Source organism: Epinephelus fuscoguttatus, linkage group LG15, assembly GCF_011397635.1.
Source record: "Epinephelus fuscoguttatus linkage group LG15, E.fuscoguttatus.final_Chr_v1".
Taxonomy (NCBI): Eukaryota; Metazoa; Chordata; class Actinopteri; order Perciformes; family Serranidae; genus Epinephelus; species Epinephelus fuscoguttatus.
This window is the reverse complement of record NC_064766.1, coordinates 32039445-32064988: the sequence shown is the minus strand read 5'-3', so window position 1 is coordinate 32064988 and position 25544 is coordinate 32039445. Positions and strand designations below refer to the sequence as shown.

Here is a 25544-nt window from a genome sequence, read left to right as displayed (position 1 = left end):
CTTGAATGGGAATTTGGTACAAGATCAGCTGACCAATTATAGTGCAACTCTCTGTCCAATCATTTCACTGAGAGTAGCTGAGGCAGAGCAGAAACTACCAGCTGGGAATTCAGATATGAAAGCTGTGCTGCATGAGGAACACGGACGACAATCTTTCCCGAGACTCTCACAATGAGAGAGAGAACACAGTGAATGGAGAGAAAGAGAGTGTGGAGACATTAAAAATGTATGCTCATTTTGAGGTGGAACTAGTAAAACTTAACACTAGCTACTTTGCAGGGAGTACAGAAGACTCTTTAGTTTCTACTCAAAAGGGAACTTCATCGATTTGTTTTGTTAGTCATACTTCTTTAGCTTGTAAAAACAGTTGTGTAATGTCTTCAGCGGCTCTGGAGGGACTTTTCTAAAGTCACTGTAGTTAATTTAGCTTGGAGACTATCAGTTTTAACAGAAAGCCTGGGGGCAAGGAGTGTCCAGCAAAAGACACACTATTGAGTTCCATTATGGGAAACGTAGGAAGAGTTTTGGAGCTCTACCCATGTAAAGAACTACAAGTAGAGATAACTAGCATCAGTTTTGATGGTTCTTTATACTTTGTCTCTTGTGAGTCTCCTAACTGTAAGGAAGTGCAATATTAAATCACTGGAGGGATCTTTTAAGATGTAGAACCCTTCACACAATGTTGTACTCAAAATTGGTCTCAAGACCACTTTTTTTGAGGGTCTTGTCTTAGACTCAACCACATTTTTACTCTGTTTTATCTTGGTATAAGACAGAGTAAACTCTGGATTTTATTTTAAGACCATTAAGCCCACATTTGCTGGGATATCACTAAATTGCCTGTGCAAAAGAAGAGTGTTAAATTAAGGTGGTTAGGTTCATTTCAGCTTCTTAGTGTTTCTATTTGGGCGCTAATAAAAAAAAAAAACAGTGGTAAATTTCCCACATATTAGGGTGCTTTCAGACCTAGAGTTGTCTTGCTTCGGTCCGAATCAGGGACTGATTTTATTACAAAGGTGCATAATTGCTTAGAGTTTGTTTGTGTTCTCACTGCAGCATTTACAAGCGGACCAGATCAGATGCTCTTGACTGGTCAGAATTTCAGTGCGGGAAAAATCCAGAAAATAAACAAAACGTTGAAGAAGAGTAGACTTGCAAGATTGCAAGGTGCTTGTTTAACCCAAACGATGTGTAATGCGACTGCAGTTGGTTCAGATCCAGGTCGGAACACATTCTCACCAAAACGAACTGCACCAGAAATCGTTTGTAACCGGACCGAGACCACCTCTTCAAGAAGGTCTCGGTCCAGTTGTTTTCGTGTAATTGCTGTGTTCACACCTGCCCAAACAAACCGCATTTAGGGGGCAAATGAACTTGAGTTCAATTGAACCGAACCAAACAGGGCAGGTGTGAAAACACCCTAAAATTCACTCTAATTCAATGCCTTATGTTTATTTTATCAAGACATTTCTCATGGTGCATTATACACAAACACACACACACACAGTATGGCAATAAAAGAGGTGAATAAAGAAGACTCTTAATTTGGGTGTTTTTATTTAAATGTGGATTGAGTTCTTATGGTTTCCATGTTCCACATTTTGTCCTAAGTGTGTCATGCAGTGTGGGACTCGCACTGGTCTGGTCGTGTCTTGGTCTCAGCCCCTCAAAGTCTTGTCTTGGTCTCAATACAGTTGGGTCTTGGTCATGACTTTGCCTCGGTGTAGTCAGTCTTGACTACAACACTCCCCTCGCCATACCACATAAATTATGGTGACTGCACACTGAGGTAACAATAATAGAAACAGAGGCTCGGGTCTGTGCCAGACATGTAAAATGATGCTCCAACTCATCTGTATTCCAAACTAGATTAATCGTGCGAAGGTGAAGAAGCTTTTCATTCTTCCATCACTTTCTTTCAAACCCTTTCTCACCTTTTCTCTCTCCCTCTCTGTCTCTCCTTTCCCTTTCTCTCACTTTCTCTCTGTCTCAGCCAGACACTGGGAGGCTTTGACTTTGATTAATGGTGAGCCAAGCTCTGCATTAAAAGCCAGGGGCAGCAAGTGGGGCCAGATAAAAGTGGAGCACAGGAGCAAGGGATGGGAGGGATGGAGGGAGGAGAGAGGAGTGCAGGACACAGTCACCAATCACTGTCAGCATCATCGTCCCAGGGTGACAGTGGGGGACGCAGTTGGAGGGGACAACGGTGCTTCATTGGGCTGAACCTCACCCTCAAACAGGCACAACACATTGTCTCTGACAGGCTCTTCACACATAGGCTACTAGGACACACAAACACACATGCATGTGCACACGCTCGCCCCCTCCTTTTCTTTTGGAAACATGGTCACTGGCTGTCCAGAGGGACACACCAGTGAGAAAAGTATTTTTCTTTAGGGAGTGTAGTGAGAATTTGTGTCGGAAAGATATTCAGAACATACACTTGCTTACCTAATAATCAGGCCTAGTCCACACGTACACAGGAATTTTTGAAAACATAGCTTCTTCTAGGCGTTTTAGTCTTTCGTCACACTGAGCTTTAGGTCACTGAAAATGGACCTTTCACGGTTAGGATTTTTCAGAGTTTATGTCTTGACAGTGAAAATTGAATTTTTGCCTTGTGATGTCAAAGTGTGCACCGTTAACTCCTTCGTGGGGCGTCACAAATGATGCATCAGTCCATGCAATGGCGGCTGTGGCCGAAATAGTGCTGGTTCTAACCTTGCTAACAGGACTTCTTACATGTTTACACATAAGTGTACCGTTATTTTTCCACTGTATTGAGGAACAGATGAATCAGAATGCACTATAGGGATCAATGCTTCTGGGAGCCTTTCAGTAATAGTGTAGATATTAGTATCCACCAAACCATGAAAGTGTTTTGCCTAGTCTTGCCTTACTGTGCTGTGATTGGCTAGTACTCATCATGACGATGAGTTGAGGTCTGAGGCGGTAAAGGTTTGGGCCAAAAGGTCATGGTTAGGGTTAGTACTAGCCAATCACAGCAATGTAGGGTTGAGCTAGGTAAAACAAAATCTTTCAGTGGTTATATTCTAGCATCTACCATACAGTAGCTTTTTTTTCAGGCTTCTAACTGGCAAATGTCTTCTTCTTTGCGTGGCTTAAGGGTTACTTTATCACTGCCTGTTGGTTTGGTATGCACTTGACAGCACTTCAGTTGTGTTTTTCTATTTTTATTTGAACAGAGTTTTTTTTTTAAAACTCTATATGTAGACATGTTTTTTTTTTTAGAACAAAGACAAAAAAGTGTACATGTGGACTTGGCCTCACACTAAATTGCCATTTTGTTCAAGTTAATTAAGGGTGCTTCCAGACCTAGAGTTTACTTGCTTTGTTCTGAATCAGGGACTAATTTTGTTACAAAGTTGTATTAATTGCCTAGAGCTGGTTTGTGTTCTCACGGCAGCATTTACAAGAGGAGCAGATAAAATGCCTTGGGCGAGAAAGCAAGTAAAAAAAAAAACGTTGAAGAAGAGTACACTTGCCAGATAAATGTGACACTTTCTAATGTCACAATGGAGGGACAACTACATGGGTTGATTTTAGCGCTAGTCATTGTGGACTATATTGCTGTCATTGCTCATTTAAGGTAAACCATACTGTAAACAGTGGTTTGAAGCACTGGATGTGCTGAATGTGCATATTAAGGCAGTACAGGAGGAGGTGCACATTAATAATCCTCCAGGACTGTAACATGCTCATGTTTAACCCAAACAATGTGTCATGTGACTGCAGTTGGTTCAGATCGAGGTCGGAGCACGTTCTCACCACAAACGAACCACACCAGAGTTTGGTTGTATTTCGGAGACCACCTCTTCAAGAGGGCCTCGGTCCGGTTGTCTTGGTGCACACCCAAATGCGATTGCTGTGTTCACACCTTCCCAAACGAACTTGAGTTCAATTGAGCAAAACCAAAGAGGACAGGTGTGAAAGCACCATTAGTTTGATTTTGTGTTAATATTAGCTAGGGTTACTTTTGCCTCAACCCATCAGTAGTTACTGACGTGTCATTCCTGTTGTCGTTTTCAGTTGACTTTGCCAGCACTCACAAGGAGAAGTTAACATGTTGGTCAAATACTGTATAGTAAATATGCAAAACAATATTATTGGTATGAAAAAGAGAACATTGCATTGGATGTAGGAGTTGCACTGGCACATGATGATAATGTCTCAGTCCATAATCCCATCTACAAATCTCTGAACGACTCAGTTGTTTCTCCAGACGGGATTGAAATCCACCAATAAGCACACCACCACCACCTATCTGACTTATTGAAAAAAACCTGAGATGTGGGTAGTGATTCAAAGGTCTCAACCCAGACTATATATACACTTGAACACATTTAGACACTAGACACTTAGCACTTGAAAACATGCATAAAAAATTATCCATAGCAGAAGTGGATGTTTTTCTGTCCGTGCGCCTGAACGCATGAATTGAGTTGGGACCAGGACTTGGGGCTGGGGCTGTGGAAATACCTCTCCTCCTCAACCCCTTTTTCCACTGCAGGAATTTCTGTGTGGAGTGCCCCTCCCCTGGGTCTGTCAGGAACAGTGTGTGCCTGTGGCCGGTAATTGATAATGCGGCCCAGGCAGCCCTAGCCCTGGTCAGTGGAGCGTGAACCAGCCTGAGAGGCAGAGAGGCTGAAGTGCACCGAGGTGAAGCTTAGCCCTCACACTCTCTGTCTAGGGTATGAGAGAGAGTAAAGGAGGGAGGGAGGGAGGGAGGGAGGGAAGGCAGGAGGTGAGAGCCAAGGGAGGCAGACGTAACAGAATCCCCTCCCTTTGCCAGGATAAGCAGAGCCCATTCATTTGTTTACAGTTGCATTTGAGGTTAATTATCTGACACTCAAATCAAGAAATACTTCCCCTAATCAAAACTGTAGATTCATCCGTCTCCCCTACAGAACACAATTTTAAGGAGCAACCATGCTGAGTGAAGAGGTCAGGGGCTTTTCTCCTTATAGGACTCCGGTGACGAAAGAGTGGTTATGCACAGGTGATGTATGAAGAGAAGTAAAAGTAATAGAAGAACCATTAGGGAGTCTGATAAAAAGGGAACATTTAGTTTAGAGAGGGTGCTATTTGCTGCTTTTTGAATAGAGGAGTTATTCAGAAAAATGGTGAGTGGAGACCAGGTGGAGCGATGACTAGGCCTCAGCAGCAAGCAGGCCGTGAGCCAAGAGGCTGATAGGCACAAAATGTAGAGCATGGGCTTGTGTGGGGCTGTATTTATGCCTGCAGACACGGGGGTGGAGATTCCTTCCCAGTGCTGTACACAAACACCAGTGCTTTGAACTTAATGTGAGCAGCCACAGAATGGCTTTTTAATCAAACTTACTTGTATGTTCATAAATTGGTTTGATGAGTAAGTCTGGTTAGATTCATCTTTGAACTTTAAGAACTGAATAAGAGTTTATCTTAGCACCTTGGAGGAGTTTGTGATCACACAGCAGATAGGGGGGCAGATTCACATGGCATTAAAGAGATTGATTTGTACATAAAAGCTGAGCAATTTGTATTTTTATTAAATATTATGCGACAGTTATATAAACAAATTGCTGTCTCTATCCAGGATTGATTTATTCATACTTAGGATTCCATTTAAAGCCCCTGAAAACGGCAGGCAACAATCAAATTTAAATCAGGAAAAACATCCTAGTTGAACACTCAAAATCTGATTTAAATGTTGCTCTGTGCTGATTGGTGCCTAAAAGTATGAGACATCGCATTTTTTTGTGACCGAGCCCCACCCACTTCAAATCATTAAGAAGAGCGCAGAGAAAAACACAAATCTCTGAAGTGCAGTAACTAATACTGTTCTGAACGGGCTGATTGCCTGACCTGTGGCGTTGCTGCTTGCGCCTTTCTGAACTGCTCATCGAAACTGCCACTGCCAAAACCATCATTCCCAGTTAGATAAAGGGTTAAAAGTAAAGCAAGACTGTGTTTGCCTGGGGCCCCCACGTCACTAAATCCACCCCTGAAAAACACACTAAAGATCGCAGCTATAACAGCAGTAAAATACCCTTGGCAGAGTTTTATTTTCCAAATAGGTGTAGCAGTCACTTGCTTTGACAAAACCACTACAGCTATGAAGAAGAGCATGGATTTGGTTAGTGACGGTATTTTGCTGGTGGTTACAGTATTACTGTTAGAAGCTAGCATGGCAAGCTTACGTTATCCAAGATATATCCTTGTAGCTGTCTCACCAACATCCATCCATCCATTTTCATCCGCTTATCCGGGGCTGGGTCGTGGGGGCAGCAGACCAAGTAAAGCACCCCAGACCTCCCTCTCCCCAGCAACACTTTCCAGCTTCTTCTGGGGGACCCCAAGGTGTTCCCAGGCCAGATTATATGCATTCCTTCCACCGTTTTCTGGGTCTGCCCCGGGGCCTCCTAGGAAGTCACATTGAGATTGAAACGTCTTTTGCAAGTGAATTCTAGCCAGGACAGAGTCATATAGCAGCACAAATACAAACAGAACAACAACATCAAATCACAACAAGGACAACAGATATGTCAAAAAATATTACATAATAGAGTACATGAAAAGGCAGCAATATGTAATCAGAATTTATTCTTTGATTGATCGGGCTGCAGCTAGCTGTGACCATTCCAAGTTTAAAATCATTTAAAGAAATAAGGGTTTTGAGTTTGAGCTTGGCCTGCAGGTCATTTCAGGACCAAACTGAAGCCATTTGCGTGACCAAAGATTAGACTGTTGGAAATTTACCTAAGATGATCGATAGACTAGAACAGTGGTTCACTGGTGGATTGCGGGTCCATTCTGAATGGACCGCAAGTGATTCGCAAACGTGTCAAGTTTGTAAATAAAATGCACACTTTATTTTTTAAGAGGTTTTATTTTGAAGTGCCATTTCCTGCTGTAGAGTGAGTGACTAACAGACAGCTACTTAACAGAGACAGCGAACTAGCTCAACGACATGGCTAAAAGCAAGTATGACGCTGAATGTATTCCACTGTGGGACCTCTAATGACTAAGGAGAATTCTGGACCTTGTGGCTGGACCAGTGGGGAACCACTGGACTAGAATGTAGCAGTGTTGTAGTCTACGCAAAGTGAAGGATTTTTAGGGGCACTGTTCCTGTGAGCTATCTGCTGAGGCTCCAGGGAGGTGAAGAAGAGTTGGGTTACAACGTTAGTTTATCAGGCATCCAGCAGCAATAGTGAACCCTGTCTGCAGAGTCCTGAAGCCCCGTTATCGTTGCTGCATGGAGCGCTGTTTGCGTCTTTATTCAAAGATTATTAATGTTTAATATGTCTCGTGTCCAGGTTGCACCAAATTCGACACAGCACATTCTTGGGTCTGCAGCAATATGCCCCGCTAAGTGTGAAGTAGATCGGATAAACAGCTCTTGAGATATGCAAAAGACAAACAGACAGATAGAGATTCCTTGTCTTATAGTTGGACCTACGGCAGCTACATTGGTTTGTTTAGCATAAATATAGGAATAAAAAACAAAAACAAAATACCTCCAGCCCCTTTACAGTATCTTGATTAACAGGCATCCAAAGGATTCCTGGGAAGTCTATAATGATTTGAACCATGCAGATTTAAGAAACTCACTCGCCTGCTGCTGTCCAAGCCAGCACTGTCTGTGACATTTAAGAACTTGTCAGTTTGCCTGAGATTACACCCATTATCATAACAAATATATGCAGAAAAAGTGAATATCAGCACCCAGGAAATGTACTTTTTTTCTCACCAAGGAGAACGTCCAGGGTATTGAACTACCTTGACGCGACTGTCAGCAGTGACAAGATATCTGCTGATTTGTTAAATGTCAACAGTGAGGAAATCTGCCAAGGTATCACAGCAAAAAGACACAGGGATGGACTCTGCAGTGGCACATGACACCTGTTTTGATGGAAAATTAGGCTTAATTTCAGCTCAGTTTATTCGATTTCAGACCTGTAGTCCATGTAGATAACAGATGAATAGAAAAAAACACTGGTAGAGATACAGGTCGTGTTGGACCAGGCAATCTTTTTAAATAAAGTAAGCCAAAGAAACAATTTTTAATGCTATACATGAAAAAAACAGAACAATACAATAACAGTACATGTCACATGTCAGAATCTCCCGTTCCACCACATCCCAAAGGTGCTCTATTGGATTGAGATCTGGTGACTGTGGAGGCCATTGGAGTACAGTGAACTCATTGTCATGTTCAAGAAACCAGTTTGAGATGATGTGAGCTTTGTGACATGGTGCGTTATCCTGCTGGAAGTAGCCATCAGAAGATGGGTACACTGTGGTCATAAAGGGATGGACAGGGTCAGCAACAATACTCAGGTAGGCTGTGGTGTTTAAATCATGCTCAGTTGGTACTAAGGGGCCCAAAGTGTGCCAAGAAAATCTCCCCCACACCATTACACCACCACCAGGGGAGGGTGTACAGAGGCGCACAGCTGACAGTTTCTTAGCGAGTTCTGCATTGATGCTGATGACAGCAAGACCACTTAAGTGTCCCTGGTCCATTGTTGAACATAGGTATGTTTTAATGAGCTTTAGTTTTAAAAAGTGTCACTCGGCAGAGGTAACTGACTGCATTACTAGCTGTAATAACAACCTAAAAACGCAAGCGCATTGCTCGTGCTGCCACAGCGTTGTGCTCACTGAACCTAGTGAAAGACCTTAACTCGGAGAGTTAATGCAATGCGTACGATTATTTCTTGACGATTAATATATAAGGCTGTTTTGTTGCCCCCTCCAGCACTGCCTGGGAAACATTGTGTTCCAGTAGGTCGTGGCAATACTGTACAGTGTTTGCAACTTAGGCTTTTCTAATGCCTGTAGCAAAAACAGGTAGTTGTTCTTGGACTACTGCCGAACTGAACTTAAGAAGATGTGAAACCACACACAGAAACAAACACAGATACAAGTCTGCTCATGCACACACACACACACACACACACACACACTTATATATATATATATATATATATAGAGAGAGAGAGAGAGAGAGAGAGAGAGAGAGAGAGAGAGAGAGAGAGAGAGAGAGTTTTATTATGGATGATGTCTTTTTCATGTCCAATAACTCAGTGTCTGAACAGCATGTAAATAGCAACAAGGGACAGGGACGATGTAGGGATGACAGTGCAGAGGACAAAAATGATGGAATGGGCAGGAAATTGCCGAGTGTCTGGTTTAATTGACAGCCTATGTGTGTGCATTCAGGTGTACTGGGGCTGAAGAAGGGAATAGACTTTGCAGCTGGGCCAAAACGATCATAATGCTAGACCACTTTGATTCCAAAGGGCTTTGTTTACTGAATAACATGGTTCATACACTGATTTTTTATTTCTTTATTTTGTGTGTGTGTGTGTGTATGTCGTGTATGGGCCGGAGAATGTATCATTTTGTATAGAGAATATAGACACGTAGGGGCCGTGTTTTGCTGAAGATCCAGTGCAAGTGTTTTCCTGCAACTGTTTAGCAATTTGGTGCCTCACCGTGACATCATTTCCACTGAACTCAGCAATTACTGTCTACTTTTAAGACCGCAAATTATAACACTATCAATTTCGTGTGATTTTTGTCAAGTTACTTCTTGATAGGCAGATCAGATAAACCTCTTCCCTTCATGTCAGATTTCTTCATTTCATTTCATTATAACATACATCCCTGAACTAATGTCTTTCTCAACAGCTCCCGAATGAGAGCGATTAAATATGACTTTCTACATGCTGTTCTGATTAATACATTTCTGATGTTCTGTGCATTATAGCGTAAAGTTGCATATGGATGTGCTTTCTAGCTGCATTTACTTGTGTACAGTCATAGTATTACTGAAACACAAAAGCCCAGTTAAGCTTTTTATATGGCTGCATGATTTACTTTAATCATGCATTTACAGTACATTAGTGAATTACTAACATTCAGACAAGATTTCATAGACATAACAAATGAAATTGTTTTCTTTCCTGCCATAATCAAATTTAATAAAAACAGTGGTGGTCAATATTAAACAGCATTACATCATGTTGTTTAGTGCAGCCATATGTAGACCTTTGTTTAAAAGCAAAATGTAGCTCAACTGCCTCCTTTGAGAATTTAAAATGCTTGGGAACTTAATTACTGCATCCGATGCATCCTGTGGATGCCACATTTAGTGCCCCTATATCATGCCCAAGTAGCCAACAGCGGACTAAATCCAACACGATTGGTAGCTGGACTCAGGCCAGACTCGTGATGACTGACAATCCTGGCGCAAAGGTAGCCGGAGTCCTGCTAACTGGAGCTGACACTCAGCCCAAGTCAACACCCTTAATTCTTTGCCAGATCTGGCAGCCTTATTTTGGCCAAAGTCGGCACATATTTTGTCCTGCAGTGCCAGAATATGGCTGAGTGAAGCTCTAATCGGCCTGACTCAGCTGGCTACCTGGGTGCTGATGAGAGTGGCAGTTGTTTAAACTTGGATTCTGTGCTGAGCACTGATAACTGATGGTGCTTTGTTCAAGGTACACACATTGGATGATATGTCTTGCAACTGTGCACTTTTGTTAAAATGTGCACCATCATTCTTGAAATTAGTAGTGTGGATGATGTACCAACTGTAATTAGCTGTCACAGAAGTTGTCGGATTATTAGGGAGATAATGAAGATGTCGTGCAATAGCTGACTATTTTGAATCTAGAGTAGAGAGCCAACATGGCTTCATTAGGCCACAGTTCCACATGTTTATGTTTTAGGTTAACATTAACTGGCTGTGTGTTGTGCGCTCACCTGGTGGCTTAGAGAATATGACTGAGCTTTCACCGTTTGGATTGAGATATATTTGTCTTAATCAGTATTATTCTAGAAATGTATTGACTTTATGTTACTCTTTCTGTGTCCTACAGCTCCCTCCATTGTTCCCATCATGCACCAGATCAGCTCCACCATGAACAGCTTCACACTGTCATGGCCACAACCAGAACAGCCCAATGGCATCATCCTGGACTATGAGCTGCGCTACTATGAGAAGGTAAATAGCCTAGTGTGTGTGTGTGTGTGTGTGTGTGTGTGTGTTTACTTGTACATGCTATGTAATGACGACCAAAAAACATCTTTTAGCAACAGAATGAGGACATTTTAACCGATCCTCACTTTTCAAAGGCCTGTTTTAGGGTTAAGACTTGGTTTTAGGGTTCAGGTTAGAAATAGGTTTAGGTTAGGGTCAGGGTAAGTGTTGGGGTTAGGCATTTAGTTGTGATGGTTAAGGGTAGGGTAAGGGGCTAGGGAATGCATTATGTCAATGAGGCTCCTAAAAAAGATAGAAGTACAAGACAGCAAATAGAGTATACTGTTAGAGATGCGCTGATTGTGAAATTCTGGGCCAGTACCGATGTTTAAAATAACAATGTGGCTGATCAGATATCAATATCTTTTTGTCTTGTAGTTTATTTTGTTTATGTTGTTATTTATTTCCCCTTTTGTGTCAGGGAAACAAGGAAAGCTTCATAATCAAATAATAACTAAACACTTTTCCAAAGTCATTCAGCCGTTCATTACTCTACCTTTTAATGAGCACAAAATCAATCATGCGCATTTATGAAACAACCTTTAAATAACCTCCTTTCACATGAAAAACATCTTTTTAAAAAACTGCTTCAAAAGCCTTTTTACTGTATATAATACATTATAATTCCTCTTTTAATATCTGTTATACATTGCCGTGTAAACATCAACAGATTTCTCCTTCAAACTACTGTATGTGTTCTAGTTTATTGCCAAAACTAAATTTCACAAGGTGACATTTGAACACATCATGGTAACACTTTATTTTTACCCAATATTCATTTTTACTGAATAGAGCTTGAACACATCATTAAGTAAGTCAAAGCAATCTCCGTTAGCTGTTAATGGCTAATGCTAACTAGCCCTCCTTCTGCTAATTTCAACACAGATTCTTTGTTCATCATATAGGATTACCAGGGAAACAATAGGGTGCGTCCCCTGATTTGTTTGATAGTGAGTTCTCGGCATCCTTTCGCCCTGAGGGCATCCAAATGAAGATCTCGACACTGTTAGTCTTAAGCCCTAGCGGCACCCTCAGAAATTTTTACATGAGCTAGCCAAATTGGGCCACTAAATCTGAATCGCAGTGGCACACCAAAACCAAAAGCCATACAGAATTTCAGGGATTCCATTATGCTGTCGTTCTTAGGCTATTTGGAAATATGGCTTTATGGAGAGTTCAGGAATCATTTACTGATAAACTTAGGTTTCCTATTTCGCAGTTAAAATTACTAATTCTCTGTTGTACGTAGACTAATACTAGTACAGTTGACGTTTGGAGTCCCACAACAGTCATGTGATATTTATATGTTAACGTGTTAGATGATTCTTTGTTCTTAAAAATAGGCTAGTTGTCATTTCTATTAAAAAGACAAATATACAGCTTTAATTTGAAGGAGTACATTGATTGTAAGGAACCAAACATTTACCGTGAACAAGCCTTCCTAACTTTAGGGGAGACTCTTGGAACCCATGAGGTAAGAGTTCAAGGGACCCATTTGGAAATGGCTAAAATTTAGCCAAATGTTGGTGCATTATTTACCACCCTTCCTGACAAGCTAAGCTGTCATGGTTGGTACCAAATGATGCCTTAGGTTGTCTAGTTCGACAAGATACCACTACCTTTGTGCTAGCTTAAAAAATGGCCACGCCACAGCCTCTTAACAAGAGTGATGTTGGCTCCAATTATTTTGCCTGGGTGAGGCAGCAGTTGTATCAGGGTGACCATGCCCCCTGACACAGAATTGGTGTGACACAACAGAAGAACAGTAGCTATGCTGTCAGCAAATGTCATGTTATTTGAGAATAAGCCGATGCCAGTCAACAAGGCAAATATCGTCTGATGATGTTCGGCTGATATATCAGTGCATCCCTTAGGTGTATATTTAGATGTGTGAAGTGCCAGCTCTTGTAGATACAAGGTGTAGTCTCCTGCTCCACAGATGCGTAGCAAACTGCATGTAAAGCCCCTCCAAAAATCTGAGCGCTCCCAGATATCCGTGAGCAGAGTCCCCTGGGTTGATAATATGTTCTTTCACTGTGTTCACTCCATCTCTCCCACTGTTCTTTGGTTTCTGCTGCTGATGAAGTGAATAGGTTGACCTCTGCTCCAGGCCCACTCTGCACAGTGCAGCAACCTGTCCCGCTGTGAAAATGCATTGCGTCTGGGGGGAGTCACATCGACCCGTCTGCTCACACACAATACGTCTGCTTTATTAAGTCGCCAGCCCTACCCCACAGCGCCTATGCTGCTACCAGTATTGACCTGTAGGCTTTTCCCAAGGCCCTTGGACATAATGATACCCAGAGATCGGAGACTCTAGCTTTTTGTTTGGGCCCTTGTTTGTCCTCCTAAAGCTGATCGATAGTTATGGCAAGGTTGGTCATGCAAGTTTTTTCCCCCCAGTCTTTGTCATCTTAAGCTGAGACTTTTGCAAGACTTGGTGCACCTTCACCCATGTTCTGCTTTTCAAATAAAAGACAAAAATCAATAGGGTTTTATAAATGCTTTTCTTTTTCTGTTGAGTTATTTATTTCAGACAAACTCATTCTGGCTAAGGTTCATGGATCAATATTCACAGCTCCACCTTAGAATAGTGTTTGTCACATTTAGCATTTTCTATCGGCGAGAACAACAATCATGTTTTTAAATGATGTTTGCAGTTGGAAACTCAGTTATCCAATAATAACTGCACTGCTTGCTGTTTCCCCCTCTGGCATTGCACAGGTCATGAAATTGAATCCGATTGCCATAGCCCTGAGAAACCTTATCTGCCAGACAGCTTAGTGTCGTGTAAATAACACTAATACAGCCTCCCATTAGCTCATGAATATCAATGAAACCTAATCCTATTGATGTTTATGTAGCATGTCTTCACACAAATAGATGAGCACGGTGCAATCACAAATTAGTGAATTAACGAGGACAAGATTGCTAATTGCACCGGGATGATTCAGGTGACAGAGAGGTTCCGCTCTATGATGTCAACCTCTGTCTCAGTGTACCTTCATATCCCCCTGTACCTGTGTCTATCTAGTAAATGCACCCACATGCGAGTGTGAGTAAGACATAGAAGGTGAGTCAGAGTGATTGCTTTGCGGGCACACTCGGCTGTGGAGATGAGATTGCCACATTGGTGGTCCTCCCTTGACACTCTGTATTTTGGATCTGACGAGGCTTTTTATAGGCTCTAAACAGACTTTCCCTCAGCCAGCCACTGCTGTCCAAAGTGTCACTGCTGATGTGTTTTTGTGCCTGATTAAGCACCAACCCCTCAGAAGAAAAAAAAAAAAACAGATGGTGGCGAATCAAATGCCATGTGTGTAATTTCCATACCAGTTAAGATTTATTATACACATGCATGATGAAAAATCGGCATAAATTCTCAGTGACACACACTTTGGCTTGAGTTACTTACATGCATGTTTAGCCTGCTTGTTGCATATGAAGTGGGGAATTAAATTGCATTCCATGGAGGTCAGTCCTGCCAGCTCCCCATTGATTGTCTGAATGCTTGAGAGGTCCAGAAAATCTGGAAGTTTCACGCAGCCGTAAAGTGATGATGTGGCCTTTTAGTCATAAAAGGCAATTATGGAGGATGTCTCTCACCATGTCTATCACACGCTCCCAGCTTTACCCAGCACTATGGGTAACTTATAGGCTGGATAATACAGTCATAAAAATGGGCTGTTTTATATAAAAATGGCCTTGCTATGCTCACCGTCTTTTTTATGCATCTCACCGATGCCTGTATTAATCTTAGAGTCGTCACACTGTTATGGTTCTGGAGTTGATTGTCTCAGCGTGCCTGGCACAGTCAGCTAGTTCTTAGCACAGCAGAGAGCTGTCTCTCTGTACACTCCATCTCACAGGAAGCCCCCTATTCCCATTTACAAAAGTGACTTCTCCAGCAGCATGGCATTGTCACGCTCTGTGTTGAGTAATACCTCAGGGTAATCATAACATAATATTCAACTTTTTTTTACAACTTTTGCTTAATGTTGTAGTAACAGACCGTATTTCTCACAACTAATGGTTGTTCTGCCTCCATGCCGGCGACAGCCATCGCCAGAGGCATTATGTTTTCTGGTTGCCCGTCCAACTGTCTATCTGTCCAACCATCTATCCCATTCTCATGAACGTAATATCTCAAGAACAGCTTGCAGGAATGTCCTCAAATTTAGCTAAACCTCCACCTGGACTCCACAAAGTCCTCTTGGAGTTCCAGAGTGTGGGACAACACCTCCTTAGCTTTGGTCGGGCATTGTATGCACAGACTCTGTCAGTCATTTCTTTTTAATCAGCGACGATAGCATTTAGCTTCTGGCTAACTTCTTCTCTGAAGTCAGCAAGTTCCATCTTTTGTGGTCCCATAGTTTTGGTAAACTCTTTTTCATGTCCAAACGGACTGCTTTTATATCAGCGATGATGCTAGCTTGAATAGCTTCCATAGCCTCATGCTCAGCTTGGTTGCTAGTGGTGTAGCCAACAACTTTTCAACCTGTCCACCCAGTACTTTTTTTGTGGGGGGTAAGACTGTCTGAGAGCCCCTGGCTTATGCTGCTACTCAACATTTCACAACAAACTTTTAATAGGATAAAATGATGAATTTATGACAATTTATATCCAAAATATCAAAGGTCAGCTTCACTGTGGCATAATGATGTTAGGCAAAAACATCATAACTCAGGAACAGAAGGAGAGACATTTGTTCAGATATGGAATTGGTGACTCTAATTTTGGATGTCCACCTTGAAACTTTGTGTAGGTCTTCCATCAGGCTGGGTTTCAGATGTGTGTAAAGCATCCACATTTTATAATGAGAAGCTTCTTTGCAGCGGGAACTGCCCATTGGTCCGACATCCCATTGTTCCAACCATATTAAACTCATTGTTCCGAAGTCCCGTTGTTCCAAAATCATCATGATGCCCTGTGGTTAAGGTCTGGTTAGGTTTGGGCACAAAAACCACTTGGTTAGGGTCAGGAAAAGATCATGGTGTGGGTTAAAATGAAAAAGAAAGTGACAAACACATAAGCTGTGAGCCTGCTTCGCCTCAAGCCTTTCCCAGCTGACCCAGAGCCGGTCGCAGCGCACCATCAAGGTAGAAATACGCCTGCCGGGAGCCGTTCAGCACTGCGGGCTGTCAGACAAATGGGATGTCGGACCAATGGGCTGTCGGACCAATGACATGGACCCCTTTGCAGCAACATTCATATTTGAAGTATTGTCTGTCATGGCTGCATATGAGTCTGGACAGACATGGATGTAAACCATAACTTGACTGGTTGGCAGAGGCATACAACCAAGTAATGTAGTGTTTTTCTTGAGATTATTTTTAAGGCTTGTTTGTCTTGACTTGACAGTTCACAGAAGATAATGAGTGGTGAAATACTGAGTAGTCAAAGAACAATGGTCCACAGATAGTTCTGAACTATTGAATGCCCTATGGGGACAAAACATGGCTGTATTATGAAGAATTGGATGCCACATTCCAAGATGCAACCATTCAAATGAGGGTTGGTCCTTGAGGTTCACATGAATGGCACAAAATATTTCACTGATTCGACTTTCTTTTAAGGACCATTGTGTATCACATGACCTACAATTCCATCAGTGATACTATGCCATTACTGAAATAACACTGAAAAGAAATTAGACCAGACATTGAAACTATCATGGCAGATCAGCGTTTGGCTTGCTGGGAAGCTGACAGAGCAGCTGCGGAGCTCTGCTGCTCTGCCAGCTTCCTGGTTTCGGGGTGCTTCCGCATTCTGTCTTGAGTCAAACCCGACGGCTCCATGGAGCTTTGAGGCCGGCAACAGAGCTCCACAGCTGGCTTTCAGGCTTTGGGGCACTTTGTGGCATTTCTGCCTCTTGCCAAATCCAGCGTTCCCACCCAGATGCACTCTCAGTCGCACCAACTCTATATAGTCGGTACCGTTGAAAGTACTGAGCTCAGTAGCCAACCCTACCTGTGAGACAACACAAGACAATCCAGGAAGTCCAGTTTGAGAAAGAGTTTAATGTGATTAAAGGCTAATCAGGCAGCAAAACACAGCCGAATGGTTGGTAATACTCAAAGACAGGATGGTACAACCTTGGAAAGTAACCACGGCAGCAACTATCTTTCGTTGCGACAATTGCAATGTAAACAGTAGAAATGTGCTGCAGTGCAGTAGCAGTATGGGCTGTAGTCATATGAAGGACAGGGATGGTAATGATTTAAAAAGACTGCATTTTGACGTTTTCTCCTGAAAGCTGTAAAGAGTGCTGAAGGCTGTTTTCTCTCCAGGCTTCACTCCCTTCTTCAACCCACCTCCTCATTACAGAGTAAGTGGTCCTGGGACCCTGTAAATTGGGAAGCAAGATGAAATGAATTAAAGGTTTTCAGAGGGAAAAAGTAGAATCCTATGCTCCCAGTCTCTCCATTTTTCTCATACCCTTTTTTCCTCTGGTTGCCTGAAAATTTGGGGAGGGTGGAAATAACTCAGCATGGCGGAGGTCAGGCCTTCCATTAAGGCTGGAGCATAGCAGCCACTGGCTCTGGTTACTGATGGCTTTCTGTGTGTTGGTGTCAGAGAGAGGTTGTGTGTGTGTGTGTGTGTGTGTGTGTGTGTGTGTGTGTGTGTGTGTTCAGGTGTATCTATTCTGGCCGACAGCAGTGCAGTCATGCTACAATGTGAGAAATTCAAGAGCAAATCCAAGTTTGCAGCATGACACCAGGATCTGCAGCGCACTGACCATAGCACCATCTGCATTTTTGGCACTCTGAAATCCCCCTTGTACTTTACATACAATTAGCGATTCCTCAGATGAGAAGCCAGGAGAACGTATTTATTATTCTTTTCTTCTCTCCCTGCCAGCCTTCAGAGCCGACCACAACACTTTTGTAGACACACACAGATGTTGTACAGACAAGTTTAGATTTTTAATGGAACCTGTGAAAAGCAGGGCTTGTGCAGCACTCCCTCGGTCCCCTAGCAAGGGTATTCACATTTCCTCCTTCAGACTCCCTTTTTCTCTCCCTCTTTGTTTGCCTCCCACCCTGCTCACTCAGGCCTCCTTGTTAGTCTCCAGGTGAACTGAATGCATACAAAGAGTCATCTCAAAAGATGGTGGCTGCAAAGAACAAGAACAACTAACTGAAAGCGCTGGAGCAAATACATTTCCATTCAAATTATACTGTAGATAAGATCAACCTTCTCACCTCTCTCTAACCATGCCCACCAGTGTTTAGCGGATAGCTTTGCAGAATCTGAATGAGAGGAAAATCTTTGTTTATTTGTTGTCGTATGGTGATATAATTTGTTTTTGCATTATTCTAGTTTATTTATTTCCGAAAACGATTAAGAGGCTTAAATGGTCTTTATTATCAGATGGTATTGCAATTGTATTTCCATACAAAATAATTACCATTTTCATTTAAGATTAGAATTCATGAGCTAATAGTAATCATTTGCATGTGGTTATAAAACCCATCTAGTCTCTAAGATTTAAATTGTTAGCCCATATTTCCCCTCCTTCCTTTTCTTTTTTCATTACCTTAGGCAATACATTTTAATTTTAACATTAATTGGAGGGAGTTTTTTTCTTTCATTTCCAATTTACAAACATAATATTAGAATGTTCTCCCTCAACCCCCCCCCCCCCTCCTTGTGTGTGTGTGTGTGTGTGTGTGTGTGTGTGTGTGTGTGTGTGTGTGTGTGTACATGTGTCAGTGCACTTGCATGTGTGCATGTGTGTGAGCCTGTGAAGAGGACACATGGTATCCACCATGCCTGTCTTTGTGCCAGGTGGCCATGCTGTCCATTTTGGGTGGTTGGCATTTTTTGAAAAACCGACCCACGCACACATACACACACACACATCATACAGTAATGGTTTTTGACTGGAAAACACCCCCCTCCCCCCCAAAAAAACCCCTCAGAAAATAAGTGGGAAATGGCTGAAAGTGGCAGAAAGGAAATTCAAAGAGAGATCTCCCCTCTGCAGTCTGCTGGCAGTGCAATGGCAATTGGTAGGAAATTGGCAATTACAAAAAAAATGAACTGAAAGTTTAACAAGAAAAAAAAAATACAAGTGTTGGACTTCCAGCAATCTAGCAATATGATTATAATAGATCCAGTGCTAATGTGGTACAGATAGCAAATTTAGTCAATCATTTAAAATTGGTCCAATTAAAATGTCCAAATTAGCCTAGTATCACTTCTCAATGTGGTTCCAAGTCTAAGTAGGTGTTGTTTGAGTAGGTTATTGCACATATTGAGACTGCAACCAATATTTATTAGGAAGAGCATTCTTGCTAAGTTAGTCTCAGTGATTTAACTGAATGTTGCAGAGTCCAAACTCCCCGCGGCGCTTCCTGTCTGTCACCCCTGGCAATGCTTTTGATTGGCTGCTCTGCCATCTGTCTCCCCACCTGCAGCTCCATCTTTATTTAGCAAGTTAGGGTGTGGTCCTCATAATCCCCATTTGACTGGCAGCAGGAGAGGACCTCTCGTGGCTGGAAGTCCCTCCTGGCATGGCCTTTTATTGGCTATCCCCTAACCTGCTGGAGTGCCAAATGCCAGCTCATTTTTAAGTGGCAGATGTGGGTGTGTATGTGTGTGTACGTGTGTGTGTGTCACATAATCCCTATTTGACTGGCAGCATGAAAGGGCCATTCCTAGCTGGTGCTCCCTCAAGGGATTCTCCCCCATTGGAGGTTTGCCATCTGTCTGCTCACCTGTCCTCCATTCAGGCTCAACAGATGGGGGTGTGGTTCTGAGAAATGCAGGAAGACTGATAGTAGGAGTCGGCAGCTCCTGACCCCAAGTGGTCCGTGTGCGCTCAACCGTGTCTTATACCAGATGAATAAGTGACCATGGCTCTAATCTCTCATGGGGCTCCATGTCTTCTGCAGCTCTTTCAAAATTCACAGTTCCCCATTTTAAAGTCAAGTTTCAGAGTTCTCGGGTATTTGTATGCAGCACATTGGAGAGATGACAGATTGTGTGATCTCTTGGACAAAAGGTCTGCGAGGTGATTAAACTCTCTAAACCCACTTATATCCAGCATTCCATTTATAAACATCTCTTTCCTCTCAGAAATAGAACGAAAGCCTGCTGCTGCGAAGCTCTTCCATCCCAAGCCCAAACATTTGTCTTCATCAAGCCCAGAGTGTCCAATAAGAGCTAATGTGATTGCACAAATCATTATGTGGGGTTGCTCCGTCTGCTCAATGACGGAGCAACCGGAATGATTCAATTACACCAATCAGATTGGATAATGATTTCGATGTGGGTTGCTTCTGCCTTGAGTTTCTTATCGCTTCCTGCCATCATCTTCCTCCACCCTCCCTTGCTTCCTCCTTGCCTATCTACCTTTTCCACTCCACACTGTTGTCAACTCTGGTCTGTTATTCATATTTCCTCAGAGCAGTCATACATGTATTATAAGATGCAGTCCCAACATTAAACAATGCTGTGTTTACCAAGCTTTAAAAAAAACAGCCTGCCTCTATTTACACAGTTTTACTGACACAGGGAATTTTGCCCCTTCACTTTCAACTGCCCCCCCCCCTACAGTATGTCTGCATCTAGCTATCAGCAGCCTGCAGTGGTGGGTGTAGTGTAGGTGCAGTCTTATTTTCTGGCTGTCATATTCACTCTGGGTTATGGGAAGGTGACAGGCCTAAGTAATTACTGATCCCCCGTATCAGATACCTCCAGCAAGCCCCAAACTACACTGCAGCAGACTGCCTGACTGGCTCTCTTGAGCCTGAAGAGAAAGACAGAGATACAGGATCTGGAGGGCAGGACCCACGGTCATTTACATAACGGATGGCTATCTGTATGCATAAATACATGCATGTGAAAACACAACTATTGGGATGATCTACACAGATATTCAAATGCAAAAAAAAAACAGGCATAAGAAAGAGGGCACGTGCGTAGACAGAATGCTACGACAAACAGCCGCTGCACAGTGGATTTTTATAGCATTGCCTTTAATGAAAAAATAAAATGTTTCCTGTGGGTGGAACTGGCCTGCCATCATATTTAAAAAGCAACCTACTTCAGACAACAAAACAAGAGGATGTTATGTTCAAACTTCTTGCAGTAATTAAACTGCCTCATAAGGCACATCTGAGCAGACAAATATGCAATGCTATTCTATTACCGTTCAGATGTAGCTATTGCTCTTTATAATTAGCAAGAAATGATTGCCTTTAATTACCATATTATACGTGTGTTACCGTATGAGTGGGAATTATTGTGTTTGTGTGAGCGGTGTGCTCGTGTGTATGGTTTTAATGTTGCTGCAGTGTCGTGTATTTGAAGTTCAAACTGACCAAAGCCTTATTAAAAACGGGCAGAAAAACATATTATCTCTCGCTGTTTAAATGGGCCCTTAAGACATCATTTTTAGGAGAGCTTCACTGCCCTTAACCGTTCCGTTCTGTCTCTTCCATTTATCTATTCCTTGCTGCTATCTACTGTTTTCATCCTTCCTCCGTCAATGTTGTTTACCAAAAGCAGACTACGTTTCTTGTATCTCTGGTTTACAAGCACTACAATATACAACCTAAATGGATTTCCTTTCAGTTTTGGTCCACTTTCTCTGTACTTTTTCCCGATTAAACCACGCCTGATTCATCTGTGTGTTCTCTCACTGTCAAACTCCTGCTCCTGCCACTGCATCTCGTTCCACCCGAGTTTTCTTAACTGTGTGGTTAACACTTTCCCGCTGACATCCTCTCTGTAAGTCATCTCTAACCTGCTCTCCGTGCATCTGTTGCTCCTTACAGGACCATGCAGAGATTAACTCCACCATCCTGCGAAGCCAAACGAACACTGCACGCGTGGAGGGCCTCAGGCCGGGGACAGTGTACGTGGTACAGGTGCGGGCAAGGACTGTGGCTGGCTTTGGCAAATACAGCAGCAAGATGTGCTTCCAAACCCTCACAGATGGTAAGGATCGCCGAGCCAGGAGAAACAGCTCTCTCCGTCTCCCTCTATTCCTCTGTGTCTCTCCCTCTGTCTCACACACACACATACGCCCTAACTCTTTCTAACACTCTTGTCGCTCTTTGTATTTGTTGTCGCATTATTATTAGTAGGTGAGATAGAGGGGAACCGTAATGTTTGATTGCACTTCTATTTCTACAGCTAAATTAATTTCCTTCACGGTCAGGTTTGAGTGTGTGTGTGTGTACATGTGTGTGGGTGCTTTGAATATGTAGAACGCTGAGTGTCTTTTGTTTGTGCAACTAACTGTGCTTGATCCAAAATGCTTAGCTAATTGGTTTTTCACCCAGCCCTTCTGTTGCTGGAGAGCCGTCCCAGAATGCATAGCTGTGATTAGTAGTTGATGAGATTAATTTTTTTGCCATGGGGGGGCTGGATTGTTGGAGAGGGAAAGGGGCTGAAGAGGAGCTGCAACACCTGCTACACTGGCAAGGTTATGGAACTAAGTTTATTAGCGGAAGTGCAAGGAGGTGTGTGTGTACAGGGTTGGCGGCGGTGGCGTTGCGTATCGCTTCTTCATGTAGTACTTTTTCATAGATTTGCCAGGCAGTGAAATGGGTGCTAAAATTAACACAGCATGATTCAGTCTGGATGGATTAAACATTTGACTGGATAACATTCACAAGCCAAAGCACTGCCTCATTGTGATTTGCTGGACTACTTGGCTACTGTGCACGTGTGCGGTGGCAGATCTTCCTTTAGATGACATAGGCCGCCTCCTTGGGTGCCACCCAAAGAAGGGGGGGCCTAAAATCAGGCTGCAGTCTTGACTTGTATTTGCTTTTCTGGTAGGTGAGGGAGGAAACTCCACTTTCACAAGGATAAGTTGTTGCAGAGCACACCTCTCCGTCCTTCCACAGGCTTACATGGAAGCCGAAGGCAGGGAGAGCACACCTCTCTGCCCTTCCACGTGCAAACAAGGAAAGCCTGAGGCAGAGAGAGTAAACCTCTCTGTCCTTCCATGCGCCTACATGGAAAGCCTAAGGCAGGGAGAGCAGCAGCAAAGACCCCCCGGGAACAGAACAGAGCAGCATCAATGACAAACAGAAATGACATTGATAAGTCAGACGCAACATAAAAAGGAGGAGCTGGGGTGGAGGCGGGTTGCAAAGCGGCTTGCAGAGGAAGCAGCAACAGTAGGCAGGCCAGCGCAGTTTAAATAGGGCACCCTGAATGAGATTCTCCATTGGTTGCATAGAAAGGAATCATGTGATCTATCAGCTGACTCCCTTCCATCAATCAGCTGCTCCATCAGTTGATTGGGCTGTTTGAGATCAGCTGATGTAGCTGGGATGTGAGCTGAACTTGACGTTGTGTCCTGCCTGAACTAATGCCATGCTCAATTTGTGTCAATTTTTCATTAGTTGTTTTTATTGTTTACAAAAGATTAATTTTTTGGTGGGCTTGCAAAGAGTGCAGAGTCTCCTTTGTCCGTCACTGCACATGTGGCCGTAGCTCATCATGTATCAAAGACATGAGTGACATTTCCACATTGTATTCCGTTAATGAAGATGATAACGATGAATAAGATGATGATGATCTTGAGGGAGGGGAAGACGGGAGGGATAATAATGATGATGAAGGTGATCATTGTGGCTATTTACCTGCACAGAGCAGATGTAGTGCCACAGTCACGGCCCCTTTGCATCACCCTCACGGTCACAAATTATCTTTCCCCTCTAACACATGCACACGCCTCACGCTCGCCCACACCAACGCTGTTTACAGTTCATCTGTTGGCTCGCTGCCATAGCACGACATTCGTCAGGGCAATTAGCGGCAGCAGCAGACGCTAGAGAACTGCTGACAATCACACCCACGGCTCCACCTCCTGCCCCTCTGCAGGTTTCCCTTTCTCCCTGTCAAGCTGCTCCACTGTCTCATTTAGGCACCGCCTCGCCATCCAACCGCCGCTTTCCCTCCACGTCTTTTCTCAAAACCTATAATCCCTTTTGTCTTCCTGTCGCCACGTTTTCATACACCTCCGCAAGGTGTCCTTTTGCCACCTCTACACACACACAAACACACACACACTTGCAAGCGGTGCGGACTTGATTGACGGGTGTGATAAAAAAGAGTTGATTGGTCCATCAGTAGGGTTACTGATGTCACAGTTCTCCAGTTCTCTAATAGGCTGAGGCCCCGCTAACTAACTGATTGTAATAGGAGCCTATTTACCACAGGAACAGGTAGCTGCATGATTTCTGGCTGTCAGGGAAAATCACCATTCTCATATGGGTGAAGGGGAGATTTATCTGGACCTCTCCTGCCTAATACGCATCAAAAGAGAACAGGAAGACTGCCTGGAAGCTTGAGAAGCCAGAACATCATTCACACTGTTTGCTTGAAACGTACTTGATAAATGTGCAAGTTAAAAGAGTGAGCAATTCCTGTCACATTGAGTTTCCTCATATATCCCAGCTCTCACGCTGCTTCGAAGATGCATTAGTTCTCCCTTTATCACTTTAATCCAATAGGCCCATTCTACACGGGGGATTGGATTTAGAAGCTGCTGATTTGCCTGCAGCATGCTAAATCGTGCATTGCTTTAACTACAGTGTTTGCTGGTGCCAGAGTCGCGGGAAGACAGGCGCACAAAAAGATAACTGAGGATTCTGCTGTGTAGAGTTTTTAGGCAGGCATTTAAGCCGTCCTCTGAACTACCACCAGCCTGCCCGGCTACGTACATAAAACATGTTTGGGCTGCATGTGTGATTGGCAGTAGATGACTTCCTTTTCAACACCTGAGAAACAACATTCCAAGGTGCATTTTCTTGTCCGCTCGTCTCTGACAGGTATTGCAGCAAAGGAGGCTGAGAGGCGCCCCTCGCTCTGTCTCACCATCAGTTTTATGCTTTTCTGTCACTCTCTGTCTCTCCGTCTCTCTCCTGGTTTATCAAACACAACCTGTCAGTCAGTCTTGCTAAAGCTCACCGGATTTCAGTCAGCACTTCTCAGCAGAGAGATCTATATGTTTTCTTTATCCATCAGTACACCCAGTCCAACCATTCTGCTCTGCCTCTTCTTCTCCCTTTACCTCCCAAACACACACTCACATACACACCTCTGAATAAACACAGTCATGCTCCTTAAGCTCTACCTAAGCTATTCTTAATGTCTGTCCATCTGCGTTTTTCTTTGTGTAACACAGATGACTTCAAGTCTGAGCTGAGGGAACAGCTTCCTCTGATTGCGGGGTCAGCGGCAGCAGGAGTGGTCTTCATTGTTTCCCTGGTCGCTATCTCCATCGTGTGCAGCAGGTAACCACATTTTCCTTTTTGTGTCCCCCTGCAATACAGGACTTCCTAAGAAAACACCGGATGGGTGTGGTTCTGCTGGACGCAGACATGCACACTTCAGCGAGCTCCATGAGTGTCTCAGTCCATGCTCTGAGTGCGTGCTCATACCTGATATGATACTCTGTGTGCTTCTTTATGCAAATGCAGAACAAAAATCCTGAATTATTTTGGTTTGATGAAAATTA

The 25544-nt window shown here is 43.2% G+C and overlaps 1 protein-coding gene across 4 annotated transcripts in view; it reads left to right on the top strand.

Annotated features, from left to right (window-relative positions):
* LOC125901967 (ephrin type-B receptor 1-B) overlaps positions 1 to 25544 on the top strand; it is a 223269-nt gene that overhangs the window by 155025 nt on the left and 42700 nt on the right. For all 4 annotated transcript variants that reach the window (XM_049598023.1, XM_049598024.1, XM_049598022.1 and 1 more), the window contains 3 exons: positions 10893 to 11017; positions 21841 to 22003; positions 25212 to 25320. In XM_049598023.1, coding sequence (XP_049453980.1) covers positions 10893 to 11017; positions 21841 to 22003; positions 25212 to 25320 — 397 coding nt within the window. The remainder of the gene's footprint in view (positions 1 to 10892; positions 11018 to 21840; positions 22004 to 25211; positions 25321 to 25544) is intronic.